The 26,119-nt window shown below is 38.3% G+C and overlaps 1 protein-coding gene across 15 annotated transcripts in view; it reads left to right on the forward strand.

Moving 5' to 3' along the window:
* The window catches only part of dmd (dystrophin), a 1,684,732-nt gene that overhangs the window by 1,218,484 nt on the left and 440,129 nt on the right, over positions 1-26,119 (forward strand). For all 15 annotated transcript variants that reach the window (XR_010004953.1, XM_008107345.3, XM_016992722.2 and 12 more), the window contains one exon: positions 21,927-22,044. Coding sequence is in view for 14 of the 15 variants with exons in the window: in XM_008107345.3 (XP_008105552.2) it covers positions 21,927-22,044 (118 nt within the window). In the remaining variant the exon portion in view is untranslated. The remainder of the gene's footprint in view (positions 1-21,926; positions 22,045-26,119) is intronic.

Genomic DNA, 26,119 nt, shown 5'->3' on the forward strand with positions numbered 1-26,119 from the left:
CTAAAAGAGTTATGTTTTTTAAAAAAAAATAATTATTCTCTTCGACAAGATGATTAGATGTTGCTGTTAACTGTCATCAGGTCGTATTATGACCCTATGCATTAGAGATCTTCAAGTCACAATATCATCAACAGGCCTTTTGAGGTCTTGAAACTCAGGGCTATGATTTCCTTGATTGAGTCTATCTGGCCCCATCTTCATTTCAAGCTCGGTTGGTGGGAAGGAGAGAGTGGGCCTTCTTGGTGGCTGCCCCTCAACTCTGGAACTCCCTGGGAAGCCAGAATGGCCCCCTCCCTGCTGTCCTTCTGGTGACAGGCTAAAACCTTTTTATTCAGGCAGACTTTTAAAGAAGAATGTTTTTAAGATCATCTCAGTGGCTGCTGTAGCTTTCTTATGTTTTTATGAATTTAATCTCAATTGTTTTTAATACCAATGATGTTTAATGCTGTTTTAATATTGTATATTTGTATATTTTAAATTGTAATGTTTTTAATGTTAGCCGCTTTGAGTCTCCTAATGGAGAGAAAAGGTGGGATATAAATAAACATATTAATTTTTTTCTAAATGATTTTTATTAATTAAAAAATAAACTATTTATAATATCATAAAAGAGGAAAAAGGGGGAAAAGTAAGACATAAGAGGGTAAAAATATAAGGGATTTCTAACATATGTACACAAACAGTTGATTATACTATATATAAAGAAGTGGAAATACAAAAACATACTATGAGGTTTGGGGAAGGAAAGGATAGGTATGGTAAAAGAAAAGAAAAAACCTCCAATCTTCTCCATTGTGGTCAAAACTTTCTTAAGTTCTTTGCAATGTTGATCTCCCTCCTCAACATCGAATATTAGGTGACAATTTTCTTCTTTACTTTCACTGTAGATCTATTAATAGTTTTGTTTTTTCTTGAACCATATAGTCTCTTATTGGTTTTTATTTTTATTTATTTCATGTCAAAAATATTGCATAAATAAATAAGTTTAAAAACTGATAAAAAGCGATCACAAGCAGCTAAAGAGTTTTAGACCAAAATATAATTATAATTATAATTATATTTTATGCAAAATAATAATAATAATAATAATAATAATAATAATAATAATAATATCCATCTACAATGTGTACTTTCCTACTTCATTTTTTGATGCTAGGCTGAATTCTCTTACAGTATTTGCTTCTACTCTGTTTCCTACATTTTTTGTTCACCTATGATTACCAACATGTCCTTTTTGTGGTGTATGACCTTATTTCCTCCTGGAATCTAGCATAGAATCTTTCAGTTTCTTCCTCTTCTACCTATGTAGTTGGAGCAGAAACGTAGATTATGGTTACAATAATGAGGTTTCCCTGAAGTCTAATTGGTGTTATTCTACCAGAATTTGCATTATATGCCTTGACTGCTTTTGCTACATCTCTCTTCACTATCTCTACTCATACATGGAAGATTCTAACATCATTACTATGACTGTTAGTTTAGCTGCTTGTGACAGGAGCACATGGGCCATGGAAAGATACCATGATGAGTTGTACATTGACTAGTTAAGATTTTTGTTATTTTGATATTGGCTTCTATCATATGTGAAAGGATGGATACAATATAAACAGAAATAAGTCATTCCTATTTTGGAGTCATCTAGCACTTTTTTGTTTTTGTTTGAAGCACACATTTCATACATTTAAATCCAAAATACTGTTGCAAACTACTCTTTTAGAAAATGACTTACTATTAGCAACAAAATAGTTAGATTGTGTGATGACCTATGGGCCATGTAGTCCCGTTCCTAGTACTGTTGTGACAGATGAAGAGGAAAACTTGGGTTTCCCACCGTTTTTGCCAGATTTGGAGCCCTTGCAGCTGCAGGATGTTTGCCCACAAGAAGTCACACAAACAAGCCTTGTGGAGAAATCTCCCCCATTTTCTCGCCGCCTTTATTATAATCAAGATAGACACGCGCGGGAGGCGACTCGCCGAAGCGCCCGGATAGCTGCCAGACAATTAGATGATTAAGTCTATTTCCCTTGGGAAAGTTTAAGGAGTCCTGCATCTGGACAGTTTAGGTTTCGGTTCTTGTTCCCCAGAGAAAGTCTGCTTTGGCGGGAAAACAAGATCCTATATAGATGCTTGGCCACAAAGGATTCCTTGCGGAGTCAATTCGTCAGCTTCGGGAGTAGATTGTGTGTGGACTACGCTACTCCAGTTTCCAGGACCTTGTTCTCGTTCCAGCCCTGCCTTGTTCCCCGGACCTCGCCACGGATTTCCACGGACCCTGTTCTTGCTCCTCGCTTCTTGTTGCCTTGAATCAAGCCTTGTTTGCCAAGAATCTAGTTTGCTTCCTAGCCTTGCATTAAGCTCCATGGACTAAAGGACCTTGTCATCTCCCCTCACTTTGCTTGGCAAAGTGAGTGTTTCGGTTATTGGATTACAACTTTGGACCTTAATATTTCATATTGGACATTGTTTTCTTGGACTAATTTTGACCTTTCCTGAAAGGTCTACTTCTGAACTATTTTCTACACTTGCTTTTATTAACTTTATATATTTCCTCAATAAAGATATTAGATAGATTCTGGCCTCTGTGTATGGTTATTGGTGCTCTGCAGCCTGGGTCCTGACAGATTGGCTATTCCTTACTAAACTTTTAAAAGAGAGAGCAAAAACATAATTCTCCAGGTACTAAAGAGGGTCTCATAGAACAACAAGCTCTGGGGAGACTCAAGTCAATTATTTCTATTGTGCAGCATTTTTGGACAATGCAAGATGTTTTGCATCTTTCACCATATCTGAATTTCAGCCAAAAGGATTTTTGAACATTTTATTAGGGGTATTATTTTTTGTTGGGTTGGAAAAAATTGTTTATATGAATTAGTAAAAATTGCTGGAAGCTTGTCATATTTTAATAGGTTTCTAAAATGTTTCTGAGAAAGAATAAAGTTTACTTTTGGTGTTCCTTACAGGCAAAGCATCTCTGTGGTATTTGCTATTTCTTCATTTTCTTTCTGTTCCAGAATTATAAAAAAATCAGTTGAATAGATTATTTTCGATGTAATGTACAAAGCAGAAAACCATAATCCAATTGTAATCATAGAATGCAAATAAAACTGCAAGAAGAAAATTACATGCTTTTTGTTTTCTAAGATGTTGAAGTGGAGTAGGGAGCGTTACCCAAAAGAATTATTCCCGAAGAATCACCATAATAAGAAAATATGACCAACTTAGCATTTTTAAATGAAGGTGATTTAGCAGAGTAAGTTCCTTCATGTGCAGAATATTTATAATTTCAACTTTAAAAGAAATAAGAACTATAATATAATGTTTCGTGTTTGGTGACATTTGTCCTGGAGCTATAGAAGTCTCATGCTAAGAAAATCACTGACAAGGGCTGTATGGTTACCTATATAGCCTCAGGAAGTGGGAACACTGAGAACTAAGCTAGGCAGTATTATACATTCATGATTTTAGTTTAATGTATATGGATTCAAAGGGAAATGCAAGGCCAACAAAGACTAAAGCAAGGCAGTTGGGACAGGTGATCAGAATCAGGCCAGTCGTACAAAAGAATGGAATGGTTACTGCTTCTAATACACCCATGGAAATGTAGATATCAAAACACAATTATCTCTGTTGGTATCAAATTTCCACTTGGAAAGAGTGACAGCTTCACAGGATAGATGGGAGTTTAATATACAGATACTGAATGGTAGATGCCTGCCTGTCGAACAACGGCTTCAAACTACAGGAAAGGAGATTCCACCTGAAGGGCTGCTATGTCGATGTTAAAGCATCCCAGCTCCCTTGCAATGATAGCAGTCCTGCGTTGGGGGCGTTCGCTGTCAGTGTTATCCAACAGTGTCCGTACATTTCATGTTCAAAAGTTCATTTCTCTTTTTTGGCCACAGAGTTGCCAAAAACCAACAGGCAACCATCATATCTCCAGTCAGGGATAAGAGAGGCAGACTATGTTTAGGGCACCTTTTCTAGCCCCGTGTGGGGTGAGCAGAGTGGATCCTAAAAAGGGCTGCTCAGTCATGGATACAGCTGCTGGACTACTCAACTGCCTCGGACCTTGAGGTAGAAAGACTGAGTCCATATCCACCTTCCATGTGTCAGTCTGTGACTAGGGGCTTCCAGATTTCACAGTCCTTCCCCTGTCACCACTCGCTGACTTTTGTTGGTTTGTTTTTATTTTTCTTGGAAGATGCCTGTACGTGATTTTTTTTAATGTGTGGAGGTCGGTGCACGGCCGGTCAACACACAGTCTTCACAGAGTGAGGTCCCCGCAGTAATGTGGTTAACACAATAGGAGTGGCTTCTCAATCTGTTGCAGCCTTCTTCCACCTTCACAGCTGTTGTAACATGTACCATGTTATCCTCCACCTGCTCCGCCGTTGAGGTCTTAGGGTCTTTGGATTGTTCTTGGTCTGGATCCTCCCCTGTGGCCCCTCCTGAGAGTGCATGACTCCAGTGGTTGTGCCCTCAGGTTCATTGGAAAATGCAAGCCTCCTCGCCATGGCAAGGTGACAATCCATCGAAGAGGATGACCTGAAACCTGGATGACTTGAAGGGGAATGTGGTGGAGACTTCTGCCTCCGAAATGGATGAGGTCAGAATCTCCCATTCCTAGGCCATAATTGTTCAACCTCGCCGGGGCTGTATAAACCCTAGGCGAGGATTCGCGCCTCTGGCCTACACCAAAACTGAGGTGACTTGTGGTGCACACCAAAATATGCGATTTCCCTAAGCAGTCTGATGACAACCTATTTAAATGACCACAACTCCCAATTTACCACTCTGCACAGTCAGGGTAGGTGAAAAACCCTCCTAGAACATAGGAGGGAAAAAATTCTTACCTTGCCCATCTAAGCGACCACAATTCTGCTATACTGTTAGCAGTGGGCGGGAGGGCCGACATCCAGAAAGTGAGTGAGAAAAAGTGGGCTGTTTCCTAGAAGCCCCACCCCCTCAGCTCTCTCTTTCAGTGGGAGGGGGCAAAGCCACTTCCCTCCTTCAGCTGCGCGGGGGGGGGGGGGGGGAGTTTATTATAAGGTTTCTATTGAAAAAAAGTCTTCCCTGAATCTCTCCAAAATGAATAATGAACTTTCCATTTTTGGGCAAAGTATTAGAACATCTGGTAATCTCCCAGCTCCAGGGCCTCATAGATGAAACAGACTATATTGATACATTTCAATCTAATTTCAGGCCTTGTTTTGCCAGTAACTGAATAAAAGCAGTGTGTCCCTTCTTATTCTGCTTCACCTCTTAGCTGTCACACCCCCAATCTGAAGCCACCTATGACCAGAGCATCACACAGGAGTCCAGAGTAAAGGCAAACAGTTTACTGTAAAAAGAACACAAAAGATATATAGTAAAAAGCATGATAAGGAAAGAAGGTGTAAAATCCAAAAAGTTAACAATCAAATGTCTCTTGTAAATCCAAAGGCAAGGCAATTCAAGAATAGTCCCAAAATCCAAAAGCAACTTGAGGCCATAAGCAAAACATAAACATGGAAAAATTCCCAGAATACTTCAATCCAAAACCAAGACAAGAACTAGAGAACCCAGGCCTGACTGTAACTTAAAAGCCACGTTGCCTGAACTGAAGAGCAAAGAGCCCGCAGCTCTTAATATATAGACATCAAAGCATTACAACTCCCCTGGAACTTTCACTTCCCACGGAAGAATGTTAACAGATGTGTTGACCTACAAAGCTGGCTATCTGCTCGAATTTGCAGATGAGCCTCCTGGCTTAGGTCAATGTCACCAGGTGTGTTCCCTTGAGAATTTCTCATTAACTCATATCCACTAGACTTGTTATCTGGAAAGGATGTTTCCAGCTCCCGTGAATGGCCTTGAAGGCCTCGAGGATCAGAGGTAATTATATTCTCAGGCTCATCTGTGTCTGTGTCGAAAGCAGTTTCACTTTCTGGCTCTGCATGAGAATGGCCTTTTGCATGAGACTAAATTCCAGGGCCTGCATCAGAATTAATCCCAGTAAAGCCCACAATCCCATCTGACTGAGGAGGAGAATTACCATATATACTAGAGTATAAGCCGACCCGAATATAAGCCGAGGCACCTAATTTTACCACAAAAAATTGGGAAAACTTATTGACTCGAGTATAAGCTGAGGGTGGGAAATGTAGCAGCTACTGGTAAATTTCAAAAATAAAATTAGATACCAATAAAATTACATTAATTGAGGCATCAGTGGGTTAAATGTTTTGAATATTTACTGTATTTCAAAGAAAAACAGTAAACTAACTCTATAAGTGGAAAAGCAACAATAACTTTATAATCATCATCATCATCATCATCATCATCATCAACAGCTTCATTTGTACCCTGCCCTATCTCTCTCCCCCTGGGGACTCAGGCCAGCTTCCAACATAGTAACAGGCAAACATATAATGCCTACATAAACAATGCAAAGCTAGATATAGATCTATCATTATATATATACTAATTTCACATGTGTATTTCTCCCTGAAACCTTTGCAAATCCTCTATGTGCATTTTCCTCCTGCAATATTTCCAAGCCCTATTTATCAATGTTTATATCTATCTAGACATCTGTGTGTGTGCGCGCGCACACGCGCGCACATTTTCCCTCTGCACTTGCAAACATGTGAGGGTAAAATTCATATAAAATTCATATATAAAATTAATGTATACATATAGGAACAGATATACAGGTACATGGAAATCTCTAGTTATCTATATTTACATAGGATTTCCAAAGACCTGTAAACATATGAGGGGAAAATTCATATATTAATGTATTTGTAGGGGGAACATCTATTTAAATATTTAGAAGCTTTGGGGCATGCATTTACTCAAGGACAACACCTCTCTAGGTCCTCCAGTGCAACTGGACCTTGATCACAAAGTTGTGCTTGAGGACATAGAGAATCCTAGGGAGATGTTCTGTGTAGAAATATTTATATTCTCCAGCAAAATATTCTGCTCAGCTTCTGACAGAGATTTCTAGAGAGACCATTTTCCTAGATATGCAAATAATCAAATCTCAAAAGTCAAATTTGCAAATGTGGAAGACTGATAGTAGTAGAAAGATAAGAAGCTTGATGTGGTACAAAATGGGAACTCTTTGTTTTAAATGCTCCAAATACACTCTTTACTATTGAAGTATCCTTGCCAGATGACCTTTTCCCTTTTATAGATAAACAAATGTAAAATATAGATTTTCCATTTTCTTTCATCTATTTTCTGCTTGCTTACATTTTACCATTTCTCAGCCATTTCTCAACAAGTAATTTACTTTGTACATAGAATATATCATTTACCAACAGTCTGGTATTTTCTATTTATGCCATCAAGGAATATGCATGGAAACATCATCTTTTATTTATGCAGACCAAAGATTTGTAATTTTAAAAATATTATATTGCTTGCAGAAATGTATTTTAAAATCTAGTATAAATAGAAGAAAATGTGATCTTTGTTATCTGTTTTCTGAGACAGGATTATTTCTAAATCCTCAAATAGGAAAAGATAATAAAGCCAGGAGAGCCCCCAAGGTGAAAACATAGATGAACTGATTCTTTGCTTAGGAGAGAACTGAAGAGAAAAATTGTTTAAAATTTACCCCTTTCTCCCTAAAGAAGATTGCCATATAACAAAGGGATAAATAATCTAGTTTTGTGAAGTATTGGTGCTAAGCTGTTCTCCAGTGTCAGCTCCTATAAAATCACTTAAAAAATCTGTCAGAAATATAATCAGAAATGCCCTTTGATCTAGTTTGCTGCTTCACGCCTGTTCCCATTTGATATAAAAATGCACTTGGTGTAATAAGTGTACAACAGAAAGGACTATGGCTCAGAATAATTGCTGAGAGTTCACAACTCCCCTTTATACCTTTTAAAATCAGTTCGTCTTTACTGATTTTCTCCCTAATTAATGGGAATAAAGAATGGCATGACCTTCTGTGTAGTGTTATAAATAATGATACCAGCAATTACATTGATCAAGTTGCCCAAATGCTAAACTTTCCTCTAATCAAAGTTATGATAGCTGTTCTATTTCCCATAGGACCAAGAAAACAAATTTTAAGTTTGGAACAATGTTTAAAACAAATATTACTGTCTTGAAAACATTTTTATTTTCTTTATTTTTTACTTTTTTATTTCACTAAAACTGAAAAAGGGACAATAACAAGAGAGTCTTGATTCAGTTTCAAATCTGATGCTGGTCTTGTATCTAAATTTATGAGCAGAGATTGATCCAGAGCTTCACAGCTTAGATGTACCAGGAAAAAGATATAAGAAACCCTAGAATTCATGTGTCAGTATGTGAAAGAAAGTAGTCAAAAAGAGAGTATAGCTCCTCAGCACCATGAGTTAGACCCATAGTACATCTGAATTGCATCTCAAGTTGCCTTTGTGCTGCCCCATGCACCAGTATATGGAGTGTAGCGATTTATCTTAGAGTATACTGATGTACTCAAACCCCTTAGTGCTTAAACAGGAGTAATTTTGAAGTCTTGTAGAGTCCTTGCGATGTGCTATATAAGAGAGTTTCATCATCTTCAATAAGAAATTCTGTGTAAAAGCCGTTTTTCTGTGCTTATTATGGGCCCATAATATTTGGTATGTTTGGTATGTTATTACCAAATGTACGTTCTTCTGCTGGCATAGCAGTTCATAAGCTGTATTGTTCATACAAATGAAATAAATCTTAGGAAAAAAACTCAATGAGTGCAGTTCGATTTCCTATTTTGTCTAAGTTTCAAAATGAGCCTGAATCCCCCCATCTTTCAGTCTATCTCTGTTCTGAATCTGTCCTGCCTTTATGGATCTGATACTTATAGCAAGCTTTTACAAAACTAAGCTATTGGGTGTCACATGATGTTGCTAATGTGCTGCAAGTATTCACCCTCAAAATAAACATTTATTTAATTATTTATTTATTTATTTACAGTATTTATATTTCGCCCTTCTCACCCCGAAGGGGACTCAGGGCGGATTACAATGAACACATATATGGCAAACATTCAATGCCAACAGACAAACAACATACATTAGACAGACTCAGAGGCATTTTTAACATTTTTCCAGCTTCACGATTCCGGCCACAGGGGGGGCTGTTGCTTCACCATCCAGTAGTGGCTGTACTTCCTCATTCCTTTCCTCGTGTTTTTCTGGCAGTTTTATGATGTTGTAAATTAGCCTCCCGCATAAAGCGTCCCTAAATTTCCCTAATTGACAGATGCAACTGTCTTTCGGGGCTGCATAGGTCAACAGCAAGCCGGGGCTATTAATGGTCGGAGGCTTAACCCAACCCGGGATTCGAACTCATGACCTCTCGGTCAGTAGTGATTTATAGCAACTGGTTACTAGCCAGCTGCGCCACAGCCCGGTCATCTTTTTACTTCAGCCTATCAATATTTTAATCTGTAAGAAAATGAATAAAGATGAATAATATAAAAAGATTTATTGGGAACAGGTTTGGTATTGACTGAACAGTGTGATTTGCTCAAAGACACCAGTTGGTTTTGATGGCTCAGCAGAGAATCAAACCTGATATCCCAGAGGTCTAGTACAACACTCAAAATACTACACCATGCTGGCTCTGAGTCAAATAGAATAGACTCATTTAATTAATTGCTGGTTAGTACTGTAGGTCAGCACTTATGTGAACATCACTGCTATTTCAGCCGGGTGGCAGCTAGATACCCTCCTGGATTGATCTGAGATTGACCATGGAGGAATTACCACCATTGTGATGTCCCATGGACCCTTGGGCCGTGAACCTGACTCCATTGTGGACAACAGTGATAAGGAAACAGGTTTAATGCCAATTCAGCAAGACTTTGCCCCGTTCCAGATGTTTCCTATTGACAATTCTAGTTCAGTGCTCATTAAAAAGGACCTTTTTTTTCGTGTCAGGAGCAACCGGAGTTGCTTCTGGAGTGAGAGAATTGGCCGTCTGCAAGGACGTTGCCCAGGGGACGCCCAGATGTTTTGATGTTTTACCATCCTTGTGGGAGGCTTCTCTCATGTCCCCGCATGGAGCTGGAGCTGATAGAGGGAGCTCATCCGCACTCTCCCCGGGTGGGATTCGAACCTGGCAGCTTTCAGGTCAGCAACCCAACCTTCAAGTTACAAGGCTTTTATCCCCTTGGCCACTGGGGGCTCCTAAAAAAAAAAGGACCTTGAAACGGAGCCTTCTCTTCCCAGCTCTCCTCCCTTTGATAGGAAAATATTTGTGCAGACGAACAGACAGGAGAAAGCTGGACAAAGACGAAGCGCGCGATTAGCAGCAAGGGAATCTGCTGATTAACCTATTTTCCCCTGAGAACTCTAAGGGAGGATTGTATCTGGTCAAGATGTTGTTCTAGCTCTTTTCCCTTGGGAAAAGAGCAGCAGAGACACCTGTTCCGAGGGAAGATTCGAAGTTCTTAAAAGTTCTGTGCGCTGGCTAGCCAACGCGGAGTCAACGTGTCAATTTGGAGGATTAACTTCGCTTCCAGCCAAGTGTGGACTGCGCTTAAGTCCACTACTTTCCAGCCTTGCCGTGCCTTGCCTAGCCGTGTTTTTTGTCTTGTATTGCCATGAATCCAGTCTTGCCTTGCCATGCCATGTATCCAGCCTTGTCTTCAATTCCTTGCTTTGGACTTGCTTTTGAACTTTAGAAAAAGACTTGGACATTTCCCCACTCAAACTCCTTGGAAGTTTGAGTGCGTTTCGGTTTTGGATTACAAACTTTAAACTCTAATCTATATATATAAAAGAGTGATGGCATCACGGCGACCCACAAAACAACAAAACTACAGGCTCCCCAACCTCGAAATTTGACAACACAACCCATCATCCACAGCTCTAGGTTGATACAACAAAAAAGAAAAATAAAGTCATAATTAGAGAGAGAGGAATAATTGCTTTTATCCAATTGCTGCCAGTTAGAAGGCTAAGCTCCTCCAACTTGGTCTCCTAGCAACCCAATAAAAAATAATAAAAAACACTAAAAATTAATACAATAAAATACTATAATAAGAGAAAATAACTAAAAATAATACAAGAAAATAATAAAATATAATAAATAAAAATATAACTTACAATAAAATTAATAAAAAATCGCAAATAACGTCAAATAAAAATTACACAACAATTTTTAACCAATACCACCACCACTTTGCCACAGCAACGCGTGGCCGGGCACAGCTAGTATTATATATTGGACAATATATTACTGGCCTATATTTGACCTTTCCTGGAAGGTCTATTGATGAACTATACCTTCTGCTTGTTTTCGTTTTAATTTCTTAATTCCTTAATAAAGATATTAGATTGTTTATTGGCTTCGGTGTATTGGTTTCCAGTGCTCTCGCAGCCAGGGGCGTCACAGCCATCTCCCTGTTTCCCCAGTAAACCGGAAACATTTGCCTCCATTTGGAGAGAGGGAGGAAGATTTTCCACCTCTCCTCTCCAAACCTTCTACCACATTATTTTGATATGACAGGAGCTTGCCACAAGAGGCCTGCAAATGGAGGCAGATCTCCCTCATAAGTTTACTGGAGAAATAGAGGGCTGGGAGGGGGAGGGAGGCACTGCCATCCCTTGGGCTAACGGAACCCAAAGAAGCGAAATGGCTGTGGGGATTGACGCTCGAGTTTGCAGAAGGTGATTCTGTGAGTTAATTCCCACAGGTTCCATACCTGAGAAGGTTCGATCCTTCTCAGATTTTTTAAACCCAAAGGAAACCTCGAAATCATGGTTTACTCCAGATTAAACTGGATTAGCTTGAGGCGTTGTTTGGACACTTTAAGCTAATCTGAAAACAAATCTGGGTTTGTGCTTATGTGAAAGGGCCCTGAGAAATATAGGAGAACCAACAGAATAGCAGTGATGTTCACATAAGTGTTGACCTTTGTTCTATGTTTTCTTTAATTAAAACAAGCTGAAATCAGGAACCAAAAACTAGACTGCTTAACTCTTTCCTCTCTTGACAGTTAGATATCTAACGGTATATCCCACAGCTGCTTATTTTTTCCCTGGTGGGCAGAAACTGATTGTACAATTATTTTGAATGTACAAACAAGGTGATAAATGACCTATCAGCTCTTCCTTCGGTCATCTACTTCAGTATCAGCCTAGTTCTTATTCCATTCCATACCAGTTGTTTAGGAAGCAATCCTGTATACAATTATTTGGTAGAAAGACTTGAAAGAAACTCTGTAGGACTTGCTTCTGAGTCAACATACATAGGATTGGTCTGTTAATTTCTCTGGAAGCTGCTGAAGCAAGGTAGTTCTTTGTTAGCATGAGCACAATTCTTTATAATCTCACTCCAGCTGCTTTGCACTGCAGTTTCAGTCACCTTCAACCAAGTTGCAATGTGGAAGAGTTTATATGAAGTAAAGAATTGCAATATGTAGCATACAATTTCCTAGTATGGAGATCTAAGATGAAACACAAAAATATCTAGCTTATTGATCCCACATATTTGGAATTTAAAAGAGACAATACTGTTTATGTTCTGCTATATTACAACATACATTGATTCAGAAAATGGTTGCAACATAGAATGGCCATGCTTTTATCAACCAGTTGTAGCAGGAGCTAATTTAGTGGATTGTGTGTGTGTGTGTGGGGGGGGGGGGGGGGGGAGGTTGTGCCCTGGGTCTTTTGGGAAATGAACAAAGTGCCAGAAAGTCAAATATAAAACAAAACTGGAAGTGGTCTGCAGCCCGTTATATGTTTTCTGAAGTCAAATAATGCTGGTATGGAATGGGCTACTTGAACATATTTTTAAAAGGTGAATTGCTGCTCCTATGGAAAGATTTCAGGAAAGGAAATTTATGGATTTCAATTGCCAGGAAAAAGAAAATCCAAAAGAGTTGGGACTGTAAAAACTGTCTGGGAAGGTTCATGCAACTCAGGCCTGCACTTTGCCCAGTTCTGAGTTATGTAAACAAAAGAGGTATTGAAACAAACATAAAAGGAACAGATCTGTATTTTTTTTATATTGACACTGCTATGAAGACTATATGAATGTACATTAGGCTGATTGTTGATTCATATGACCATTGTATCAGTAAGTGGTGGCACTGATAAATGACACATGATTGTATGGTATTATCTCAGGTTTTCTTAAACAAAATGCTTTTCCATTGAATTGGGTAACTAACTACCATATACTGGCATATATAATGCTTTACAATAAGGGTACATCAAGACATTGCCTTTCATTTAATATCTAACATTTTGTGTTTTTAAACAATCTGTTTAAGTTGAAAATTCATATATGCATGTATAGCACTTATACACATACGTATAACCTTTTTAACATACTTTTTTTTACAATTAACAAGTTTTAAAACTAATTAGGGATAGAGTGATTTGGGTCTTTAAGCAAAGTATAGTATAATTGGCAATATTTGGATGTGTGTGTGTTCAAAGTATTATGGCTAATGTATATGATATACATGCCTGCAAACATTACTGCTTAATATGGTATCCGTTATAAGACCATAATACACACACACACACGCACACACACACACACTCCTTTTTCATTTTATTTACACCAGGTTCCTTTTTCATGCTCCTGTTTTATTGACTGGTTCATTTTTAATTGGGTTTTTTTTTCTCTGTCAGAAGTGTCATTTTTATCCCTTTCTTTTCTTCATATCTTCTCTCAGCTAGCAGAATCCATTATGACATCTGATTTCCAGCGGGTAAGCTGCTGCCAATGTGACCCCCATTAGTTGACTTTCACCATATGCTCATAAATAGTGTGAACATTACCCTTTCGCTTTCTAGTATCCTCCTGCTCTCTGTGTTTGACTAGATAGTGCTGAAGGTGACTTCGGGGTTTAATCATTCTGATATCACTGACAATCACACAAAATACTTGAAGAGATATAGTGCACATGTTTGTGGAGAAACATGGGATAAATATGGTAGATTCCTAAGAATCTCGTTAGTATGATATAATATAAAAGAGATCAGACTTGTATATATGGAGGCCAAAAGTTTAACTTGCTGTAAAGATTGTTAACAAACAACCAACATTTACAAAAGCAAATGATATATTTATTTTGTTGTATTCTGGTACTAGAAATACTTCCTTTCCTTCATAAAAGACTTCTAGATTTTTAAAAATTATTTTAGATAAAATTCACAATTTGTATTATGAGATTTAAGGAGAATAGCATTAAACTCCTTGCTTGGTCAAATAAATCCCCTGGTGACCTTGGGCAAATGACTCTACTGTATTTCAGTTCTAGGGAATGAATTAGTAAACTTCCTATGAATAAATCAAACTAAAAAAACATGGCAAATAACATTAGTTATACTCCTAGACATCAGGTTCCCAACATAAGTGTTTTGTGGAGCTTTTCTACCAAGTGCTTCAGATAGGTCCCAGGCTTTGCTCATCCTTCCTCTTACTTGTGTGGAGAAGAGGTTAGAATTGTTGGCTGGAACTTAGAGGAGGCCTTGGAAGCAGGACATGAGTTTTTATTTTGCTCTCAGCTTACTTTCTGACTGGTAAGTTGGGTGGAGTGAACCATCTCCACCCAGTAATTCCAAGAAACCTTAGATTCTTCCACTGAAAGTGTCAGTGATATGAGATAATTGGAAGCGTCTTTGCTGGTTGCGACCTGTGGATGAGTGGAGTTGAGGCTCAAAACATTTGTTGGCTAGATCCAAACTCTTGATGCATTCAATAAGGACTGGAAGGCAGAGGTTCTTCTCATCCAACCTTACTTACTTAGGCGATCCCTCGTAGTTCAAGGATTATGGTCCTCCGTCTTCGCTATGTTGGGGATGGATCAGTAGTCGGTTGAAGAGACCTATTCTTGATCTGCATGTTCTCCCGCAGTGAGGACATCGGTTTCCAGATGGAAGGCGGTCCCGGTCAGGGTTGGCTTGACGGGCCTTCCTCTTGGCACATTTCTCCCTTAAGCCCTCCATTCGTGCCTCTTCAAATGCCGCAGCACTGCTGGTCACAGCTGACCTCCAATTAGAGTGCTCAAGGGCCAGGGCTTCCCAGTTCTCAGTGTCTATGCCACAGTTTTTAAGGTTGGCTTTAAGCCCATCTTTAAATCTCTTTCCTGCCCACCAACATTCCGTTTCCCGTTCTTGAGTTTGGAGTAGAGTAGCTGCTTTGGGAGACAGTGATCGGGCATTCGGACAACATGGCCAGTCCAGCAGAGTTGATGGCATAGGAGCATCGCTTCAATGCTGGTGGTCTTTGCTGCCTCAAGCACGCTGACATTTGCCCGCCTGGCTTACCAAGAGATTTGCAGGATTTTTTTGAGGCAACGCTGATGGAAACGCTCCAGGAGTTGGGTGTGATGTCTGTAGACCGTCCATGTTTCATCCAACCTAGAGAGAAAGGAATTCCACATACTTTGGGAATTGCCTTTATATTTCTCTCTCAGGTAAAAGAAAATGATCCTACTCTATTTTCTTTTCTCCTTACAAATGATATTGAAAGATATGATGTCATATGGCCTTTCCCTCATATATACCCACCCTCTGATTTTCCTCACTTTAACTAATCTACCAATCTAGTAATTTACTTGTTGTTGTTTTCTGCTGCTAAAGGAATTCCCTACTTCTTTTTTTAAAAGGAGTGGTCAACATATCTGTTTTTAGTTTTTCTGATGCTGTTTCAATCAGTTTATGGTTATTTTATATTATGTTCTATATTATCTGACAGTTTATTTCTAGATCATCAATGTTAGAGTGCAGGTTTTGGTTGGTACTCAGACAAAAAGACCTAGGTAGCTGGACCACTTGTTTGGCTGATTCCTTTAGACTCTGTGGAACCAACTTCAGGAGGAGCAAAAGTAAATAAAAGGATGTTGCTTTATGCCTTCATTCTTGCCAGTGCTTCCATGCTCAGATAAAATAGGCAAGCTGCAAGGACAGTAAGAGGATGAGAAGCAGAATTGGGAAGCTTTAATGACCCCCTTAGATGTTTGTAAGCTTAAACCAATTTTCTACCAATTCCAGTACCAATGTTCAACCTGCACAGTTTTCATGCAAAACCATTTGTTTCCTAATCAAAGCTAGTAAATATTGTGGGATCAATATGTACAGGCCAAAAGTGATCTGTCACACTTTCATACCATGAAAAATATTACCTCTTGTCCTACATCCTTTTTTCTTGTGTAGCTCAAGAAATTTTATTTTAAAAAGTTGTTCACCACAAGAGAGGAAATCTCAGCCAGACATGTACAAATTCTACATAATCCATTCACATGTCCTCTTATCTGCTCTGTCATCTATAGACTGATATTTCCAATATTTGTTTTCAAGGAATAGGTTTGCTTGCATATTAATATACAAATAATACAGATTTTTCTATTGATGTACATTTATATATGCAGAAATAAGCTTCCTGATGTTCTCCCTTCTCTGTTATTTCTGTCTCTTCTGTCATCATTTGTCATCATTGAGACTACATTCCTTTTATAGTGGAATAGCATTATATTCTCTACTCATTAATGAAGAGGAATACAAAAATCTCAAGGAGTTTAAGTTTTCGTAACATTCGAAGGGCAGTAGAATTCCCACTCCTGTTGTAAAGTCATAAAACTAAGCAGACACCAGTTTCTCCTTTTGACTCTAAAATCATTACTGTGATATTTTTTCCAGTCTCTCCTATTCCTAGATATTCCTGACTTGGCCACGATGACACAAGCCTTATCACCTCGTCACACTGGGGCAAATTGCTTCTTTGCTGCACTTTGGGCACGGGACATGCTGAGCACCATCACATTATACTCTGCAAGCCTCACCCCATTTTTTCTCAAAATGTTGAGGAAGCATCTTGCAATGCTTCCTCGGTCATGATGGGAAGGTTGGAGCGACACGCATTTTTGAGCTCTTTCTCCCATATGATGGGGAAAGGGGCAATGTGGCAATGCCCATTGCCTTTGCTTTTCCCCATCGGATAGGGACAGGGACAGGGCACCAATGTGCCTTGTCCCATTGCCCCCATCTAATGAGAGAGAAAAAGAGGTACACAGGGTGCTGTGCACCTGCCATTTCGCTGGCAATTGCCAGTGAAATAGCACAAAAAGCAGATTTGTGTGAAAGGGTCCTTAGTTATATCCTGTTATATCCAGTTATACCCAGCCGTGTTAGTCTAGAACAGTGTTCAAAAAGACCTTGTGGCACATTTGAGACTAATTGAGAAAAAGTGGTTGGCAAAACTTAAGCTTTTGCAGACTTAAGTCTACACAAGTTTATGCTATCATCTTCTTTACATTAGTCTCAAAGGTTCTACAAGATCCTTAGTAATAGCCTATTTGGGTTTTTGTAATGCATTCTATGTGAATTTCCTTCTGAGATGGTTGGTGCAAAGCGCTGCAGCCAGACTATTAACAGAGGTTACAGTGACCATACTACTCCCTTGTTACACCAGTTCCACTGGTTCCCAGTTGGTTTCTGAGTACAATTCTAAGTCCTGGTTATAACAGAAAAATATAGTTATATGGCTTAGGTCCAGGCTATCCGAAAAACTGCATCTTCCCGTATGACTGTGCTCAAGTTCTAAGACATGTTTAGTGGGAATGTGAGAGAGACTACATGCTGCACAGCCTCTGCCACATTCTGGAACTTCTAGCAAGACTTCCTTTTTAAAAAATTTATGTACAGTTTAATAGATGTTTATTTATTTGGGACCATGGTGCCTTACAACTGTGGGTGGTACTATCTATACACATAATAAAAGTGAAAATCTGTATGTGTGTATGTGGCAGTGGTTTCCATTTACACAGACAGGTTTCTGCCTCTACAAACAGCTACAACTCCCAGTGCTGAGGAGCCACCAATAGCCCTCCGTCCAAAGAACATAGCAGGTTATAGTGGGCGCTGTGCACATGTCCTAGAACCCTGACAATGTCCTCTACAAACACCATACTGCCCACCACCTAAGTGAAAGCTTTCATTCAGGGACAAGTTCATCCTAGATTTTCTGTTTTTTTTTTCTCCACCAAAGACACTTCCCAATGTTCCTTTCTCTCTCAATTGCTTTGGAATTTGCATGATCCCGCCTACTGCCTCTCCCATAATCCTTTCCTACCCTTTCCTATGGGGCACAGCAAACAGAGCAGAATTGATCAGTAACTGAACAATTACACATACTGGAGGGGTTTGGGGACTGACTCAACATAATAGAAGTTGTAGTTCACCCTGCATCAAGACACAGCACTTTTACCCCCATCGACAATGAACCTTGACCATATTTGGCACACAGAACCCCCATGACCAACTGAACATACAGAAGGGATTTGGGGGGAATTGGCCTTGACATTTGGGAGTTTTAGGTAATGGGATTTATAGTTTACTTGCAATCAAACAGCACTCCGATCCTCACCAATGATGGACCAGAACCCCCATGACCAACTGAACCTACTGGAGGGAATTGAGGGTGACTGATTCACCATGGTGGGAGTTGTAGTTTACCCTGCAGCCACAGAGCATTCTGAACCCCACAGATGATGGATCTAGGGAGCAAATTTGTCCAATATGAAAAACTTTAACCACTGATGGAGTTTCAAGGGATTAACCTGGCGTGATGTGAGTTGTAGTTCACCGACAACCTTATGCATTTTGGACAATTAAAACACTGACTTTTTAAAATAACCCGGGCAATGCCGGGTACCCAAGCTAGTATTATACACACACACACACACACACACACACACACACACACACACACAAATTCTATGTGTTTCTATTTCTATATACACACACACAGAAGTGGCCCTAGGTAATTTTGCCTTGTAGGCAAACCTAGTGGCTGCCCCCCCCCGAAATTGCGACCCCCAAGGCCCCGCACATACCTTCGTTGGCGGCAGCGGCAGGGACCATCAGGTCCCTCCTTGCCGAATGCGGAAGGCCTCAATTGAGACCTAGCTTTTCTCGCGAGGTCTCACGAGTCCTCAATTGCAGCCTTCCACATTTGGCAAGGAGGGACCCGATGGTCCCTGTCACTGCCGCCACCGTGGGGGTGCCTCAACGCCACCCCTGGTGAAATGTGCCACAAGCGGGTGCTTACATTGGCCGCTGTGTTGGGCTGGCACTGCACACACAGTAAGAAAGAAGGAATAACATAACTACATTGTTCTAATTTGAGCAAAAATGTATGCACAGAACTGTAAGCAAATCTGTTTGTGAATCAAAATAACCAATCTGATATTTTTGTGTTTTGGAAGTAAATCCATCAAGGCAGCAACTGTTCTATTCTAGTGACACAATTTGTACTATTTCTGCAGTTTGAATACACACACACACATTTTTGAATGTGAAGATTGTCATGACCTTTCTCATAGGCATGAAGGAAAAGAAGTGGTGAATGTATTTAAATATATAACACTTCTGAACTGAAACACAGGGAATTGCTGTGTGATGGTGGTATGAACATGTTTGTTATTTCTTTTTTTCATGATCAGTATCAAAGTAGAAGATCCTATTAAAGATCAATTTTGTTGAGACATTTCAATGCATGCCGTTTTTTGAAACAGCGTAAATAGCAAATAGACATATAAGTTTCTGGAGTATTAGTTTATTTGATATATTACTACAATTATAGTCTCCTTGCAATTGTAAAATAATCCCATAAGATTCTTTCTGCTCAATGAAATCCCATGTTTCCACAGCATCAACCCCCATTTGACTTCCAAAAGTGAACTGTTCACTGAAGTGATGCTTTGGATGCACATCCCCATCAAAAACCACCTACAAGCAGCCTGGATGTTATACTAAAATAATGTATCTGCTCTCTTGCATGGATTCCAAATAGTTCAAAACATAAGGGAATAAATAGGCTATTTCAGAAATTACACAATCACTGATCTGTTTCAGCTAGAAAACTTGTAAAGCCTAAATATATTGATATGTGTGGATACAACTGTAAAACAGTTTTTTTAAATTGTTTTCTTATAAGAACTTGAAGTAAGAAAAAGTGTGCTTCCTGTTGTTATTTTTGTTCTGATTGAAGTATATTCATTATAGCTAGAAAACTAATTGGTACGTGCCCCCTCCTTGTTTGTTAAAGGATATAGTTTCTATTTATAATGATTTCCTGGTGGGAGAATTGTGAGTGAAACTGCACTAATCAGACAGAACTATGTAATGAGTGGAAAAACAGCTCCTTATTTTAAAAAGATAAAAAACTTAATGACTTGAAATAAATAACATACTATCTTTTCTAAATAATTTTAGGACCTTTTTATAAAAAAAATCTTCAACATATAATGTCTTAGCACAAAGAAAGCTATACAAATGCAAATGATGTCCCAGTGGAATTATTTAACCTATCATTTCTTTATGCAAATATCATTTAGGCAGTGTGAGCCATTTAGGCAGTATGAGTCAAACATTTATTGGATGTAGATACATATAATATACTAGATTTATATAATCAGCCAGAATGTAACAATACCAGTAGCTACCAATATTTCTGTGGCCATTTTCCAATTCCTGTAAAATATGTATATGTTTTCTTTTTAAGGATCTTGTGCTCATCTGACAATTATGTTTGTATTTTAGTTAGCATATCTAAATTGATATAAATTCCTTGTTTGATCATTGCAAATCTACTTTACATTGAATTTTCTTACATCTTGCTTCCTTATTCACATTCAGTTGCTGACTTCAGCAATTTGTTCCATATCTCAACCTCAATTTTATGTAAAAATCTATAAAAGTTAGAAACCTGAAAATTGGATTTCTCTTGAATAGTCACTACCCACAGGTACGGAAAATGTCTTAAAAGTCAGTGGCATTAGTTTTACATTAAAAAAAAAAAATCAAAGCCATGCTTGCTGTTGGATCACATCGTTTCATGGGTTTGTCACTTCCATAATCTGGTTAATGTAAGGGTCAAGGCTCATGAAAGAAAAAAAATGGGACAAAGAAGAAAGTACATTCCTCCCAAAAAAAAAAAAGTTTCGGGGTTGGGTACAGTTGCAAGGTTTATAAAGTTGGTTAGATGAATATACCAATAATCATAATCACTATGTTTATACCAGAAATTATTTTAATGAAATCTCTCATTGCCATAATGTCTCAAATTCTGTATTTCTTTTCTTTTCTTGTTCTTTGTCATGAAAAATGGGGCCCTGCTAGAATTTCTCAGTGTATGTCCATAAAAGCCATCAACTGTTCTTTTCACCATTCTTGTCAGTAGAACACATTAATATTGTATTGACAGAAATCATGGTCTTACTAGCAGAATTGTTCATTCAGTGGGTAGCAAACAGATATTAGCAGAATAGCTAAAGATGACCTAAGGAAAAATCTTATGCAGTTAGATAGAAACTTATTAGAGCATAGCTTTGATAATATTATGTTTGCCCATATTTATGACTCTTGAATAACTGATGATTAGTTCTCTTTACCAAGAGGCTGATTTTGTCTTCATTGTATATCATTCTAGACTACTATCTATTCCCATGTTAAGAATTAAATTGTTTTCTATTTCATTAAGAGTTTGACAAGCTTGACCTTTCAAGTTAGATGACTTGTTATTAATGCCCTTGGTGCATTAGTCAGTCTTTTTTCTTCTTGTGTTACTGTCTTCAGTCCATAACATTTTGCACAACAAGACAGTATATCTTTATTTTGTTTGTTTGTTTGTTTGCAAAAGCTGCTGAAAGACATATTGTATGGGTATGTAACAATTCAACAAATTAAAATAATGAAATTTCATTGTGTTCTTTATTCATTTAACTCAGTGCATTATATCACTGTTTCTTCTTGTCTATGACAAAAAAAAAATCCAATTGCTTACGGAAGTATGAATATGCAATTTTATGTCAATTTTTTTTCTACAAAAGGCACAGAAATGTCCATAATGGAAGATACCAACCTTTCTCATTAGTTCAAGAAGTCTGGTGATGCATAGATCAACTGGCACATATAAATATATATTTCTACTTTTAGGCAACAATACAGGACTTGGAACAAAGACGCCCACAATTGGAGGAGCTAATAACAGCAGCACAGAATCTGAAAAATAAAACCAGCAATCAAGAGGCTCGAACAGTCATTACTGATCGGAGTAAGTAGTGAATATTATTATGATACCAAAATCTATCTAAAAGATGAGCAAGCAAAAGGCTGTTGACATAGTGAGATTGCCCTGACTCTTCTTGTCTACACTGTCCAATATACTCCCCTCTCCCAAAAAAATCCCCTGAGTGGGGAACCCTTAGGAAGGGCTTGGCCTTTGGCATGTGAGAGTGAAAAGCATAAGCAAAACTCAATTTTTGCAAGTTGTTCCATCAAGCTTTTCATAAAGGAGCAGCAAAATCAAGTTTCTTGTGGCATGTTTTCTAGTCCAGCGATTGTTTTACAATTAATGTTGTTCAAATCAACTTATTACAAAGTATTATCTCCATCACACAGTTGCCGAAATTAGAATTCACTTGAACTACCATATCTCCATCTTATGGAATTTAGGGATTTGTCATTTTGTGAGCACTTAGAATTCCTTGCTAGAGAGCTTTGTAGTTAAAGAAAACACACTAGAGCACCATAGCAAAAGACTGTAAATACCTCACCATATTCCAGATGATAGAGAGAGAACAGTTAGAGTGGTATCAAACTGCCATACCACTGAGTAGTGGAACTACTCCATGAAGTACTTCAACTTTGTGTGTAAAATATGTATTTTCTATAGTTTTAAAATTTTGCCTTATACATCCCATGATAAGATTTCTTGTTCTGTGTATATATATTATCGAACATTTTTACATTTAAAATGCAAGTGATGGGTTAGTAAGCTTTTGCGTGCAAGAGCTCATGATTGGATGTTCTTCTATTTTTGAAAAATAGCATCAAGATATTTCTGAAGCTAGTTTTAGATTAGTGAGAATCCATTTTTTCTTTGTATAAATTTTGTCATTATTTTTAGTGTCAAAATAGCTTTAAATGTATAGAACCTGAGATATGAAAGATGGACCTCTCAGCTCTTTGCAAGCACCTAGAAAAATTGAAAGACAGATTTTGCTCAAGCTGTGTGAATTCTAGCCTCAGGTACACAATGTCAAAATAGTCATATGCATGTAGATAACCCACACTAACTACAATACTGACATATCCTCTGACTGTGACTTCTCACCAGATCTCCAAGTATCATTTCAATCACACAATTAAAATACAGTCAGCCCTCTGTTTTTGCAGAAGTAGGGGTGCAGGACCCCCTCAAAAACACGGAAAAACAATGAGTATCTCTAGTTTTCATCCCCCCTCCCTCCTGAACCATATTTAAAACACAAAAAGTACCTCTACTGGTGTGGTCACTGGACCAGCTGCATGTGTGTTCCCTTGCTCACTTGTTCACTCAGTTAGGTGTAGATGGTATAGAGGAGTGGGAGGAGGGAGATAGGGAGTACCCTCCCCATATCCTTCCCCTCTTTAGACCACATGAGTAAGCAAGAGCCTGACCACATGTTGCCAGGCCCAGACAGACCATCAGTTTGATTTCAAAGTCTCTGTTAAAATGGTGTGAGATAGCAGTGGAGCAACAGTAAATACATCGGACCCTTTGTATCCACTGGAGTTTGGATCCTGAAGTCCCTGTGGATACAATAAAAACCAACTTACATTATGTACAATAGTGTAGTAAGATGTCTCTTCTGCAAGATGGCAAAATCAAGGTTTGTTTTTTGGAGTCTTTTGTACTATGGAAGCCCAACTATTCAAGTTCAATGAATAATAAAAAAAACTCAAATGCTTAACCTGCAAATGTGGAGGTTCAACTATAATTTAAATTAACTATGTTATTGTGTCGTTTTCTAAAATCTCACACATGCATTAACTTTCCTACAAAAAAAGAAAAGATTTTGAATGGTGCTGTTTGGAGATGTGATACCAAGCAGGATGCTCAGCCTGGTATGTTTTGTCCTCCATGTTGCTGCAATATTGGGTCCACTCATGCAGATAGTTTTGAAATTAATGAACCAGGCTGTTAGCTACAGGATATAGTTAGCTGTACAGAAACAGTTGTTTAGGGGAGGATCTGGAAGGAAAATATGGAAGCCACAGAACAGTCCTTAGATTCATGAGCTGGACATCCTTATCTTAAACTACAGTTTGGTCTTGACTTGGGGCCCTTCCACACAGGCCCTATATCCCAGGATTTGATCCCAGATTTTCTGTTTATCCAAGATTATCTGGCAGTGCAGACTCATATAATCCAGTTTAAAGCAGAAAACCTGGGATCATATAGGGTCTGTTGTCGCACCTCAGGTTAACTTCACCTTGCTGAACACACCAGACTGTATACAGGTTGAAGTCTTTTGTAGTTTATTAGGAAATATAAATAGTTCTTAAAAAGCAAAAGTAAAGATCCCAAAGATTGTTGCAAGACCAAGGCTATAAAGAATAATCCAAGAAAACATAAGGCATAAAACAAGGTTCCATGAATGCTTGAATACACAAGACTGCAAGGTAATCCAGGAAACCAAGAGTTGGCTTCTATACTCCAAACGAGATGTTGCTTTTGACAAAGATTTCTCTCTCAGCACACCCTTTAATATTCTCTGCATAGCATGAATGTATTTCTTTGGCCTCTGACCTCTTTCTCTTTCTTGTTCACTATTCTAACACTCCTGCGTCAAAATTCCTAACGGCCAGCTCGATCCAGAAATTCTGTTCCATCAAGGCCAGAGAGCTCATTAACAGCAGCCTCTGTCTGCACATTATCTAACCGGGAGCTATCCTCCCTTTGCACCTGGCTAGCTCCAGTATCATCTTTAGTATCAACAACACCATGCCCTGCCATGGGAATGTCTCCCTGCTCCTCATCTCTCACAGCAGGGACACTCTGAACCTGAATCCCATAATTCCCATCAGAGTCATCTTGAACCTGAATCCCATCATCTTGAACATCAGGAACCTGAATACCACAATCCCCATCAGAGTCACTCTGAAACTCCAGCTGAGTCACAACACCTGTCTGGAAGGACCCTTAGACTTTTCAATGACATGGCAATCCTAAATGATCCAAAGAAGGAAATAAATGACATGATATCATTCTAGATCTGAATAAAGGAATTCCCCATGTGTGGATGCTAAATATTTTGAACTCTCTTAATTAAACTGTAGATTCCTATTTAATCTTAACTGGGCACAGATTAGCATGCATGGGTTTGCTTTCTAGTTCCAAATTTCCCCTTATAAGCTAAATGTTTATCTCAATTTCCTGGTTTAGATTGATAGTGTGGAAAGTCCATCCTCCTTAATCCAGCTTGATTCATTTGTATAATCAAATTAGATAAGTCTCTGAGGGAAATTTGACAACTTCCCTTAAATACAGTGACAATGAGAGATTAATTTGATTGAAGCTGTAGTCACTATGGCAAAAAAGAGGATGTGGTTAATTCTTTTTCTGCAACCTATTTTCCATCTGTATCTGTTTTACCTTTCATGGGATAATTCAGATACTTTTATATAGTACTACAGGAGAGGTTCAGGAGGCATTTAAAAAAGACCATACAAAAGTATTATGTGTTCAGATCAGTTTCACAGCCCTTATGGACCCCTTATCATTTTCTAAGTGATCACATGGATCACGCTTGTCTCTAGTAGTATATTATTTCTGTGCAGTGAATCTACGATAAGGTTGAAAATAATAATAATAATAATAATAATAATAATAATAATAATAATAATAATAATAAATGGTAACATGCACAATGGCAAAACATTGGGTTACTTAGATTATTTTGCTGGTTCACTTGAGATTAATGTGGTATCATCAAGAAGGACATTGTTTTCAGAAGTAGTTAATGACTGTATTTTGTTTATAATTGAAAATCCATACTGCTGTGACTCTCCGTCTCTTACATTTAATGAAATATTATTTGAGTATTTGATCTTTGGAAGCCTTGGCTGATGAAGTTCTACTAGGGTGAGCTATTTTATCTTTGCCATGCATTAATTTCCAAACAGCAGTCAGAAGAGTAATTTATCTACTTTGGAAGCTTAATGAAATCATATGCTAACTATGTGAGTATGACATTTTAAAGGAAAAAGCTACTATATTTATCTAAATGATGCTGTAATTTAGATTTGTGGGTTATTTTTCTTAATAGTACCAAAGGTTGTCACTGGAACTATTTATTAAATGG

The sequence above is a fragment of the Anolis carolinensis genome, chromosome 3 (genome assembly GCF_035594765.1).
Source record: "Anolis carolinensis isolate JA03-04 chromosome 3, rAnoCar3.1.pri, whole genome shotgun sequence".
NCBI classification, from domain to species: Eukaryota; Metazoa; Chordata; class Lepidosauria; order Squamata; family Dactyloidae; genus Anolis; species Anolis carolinensis.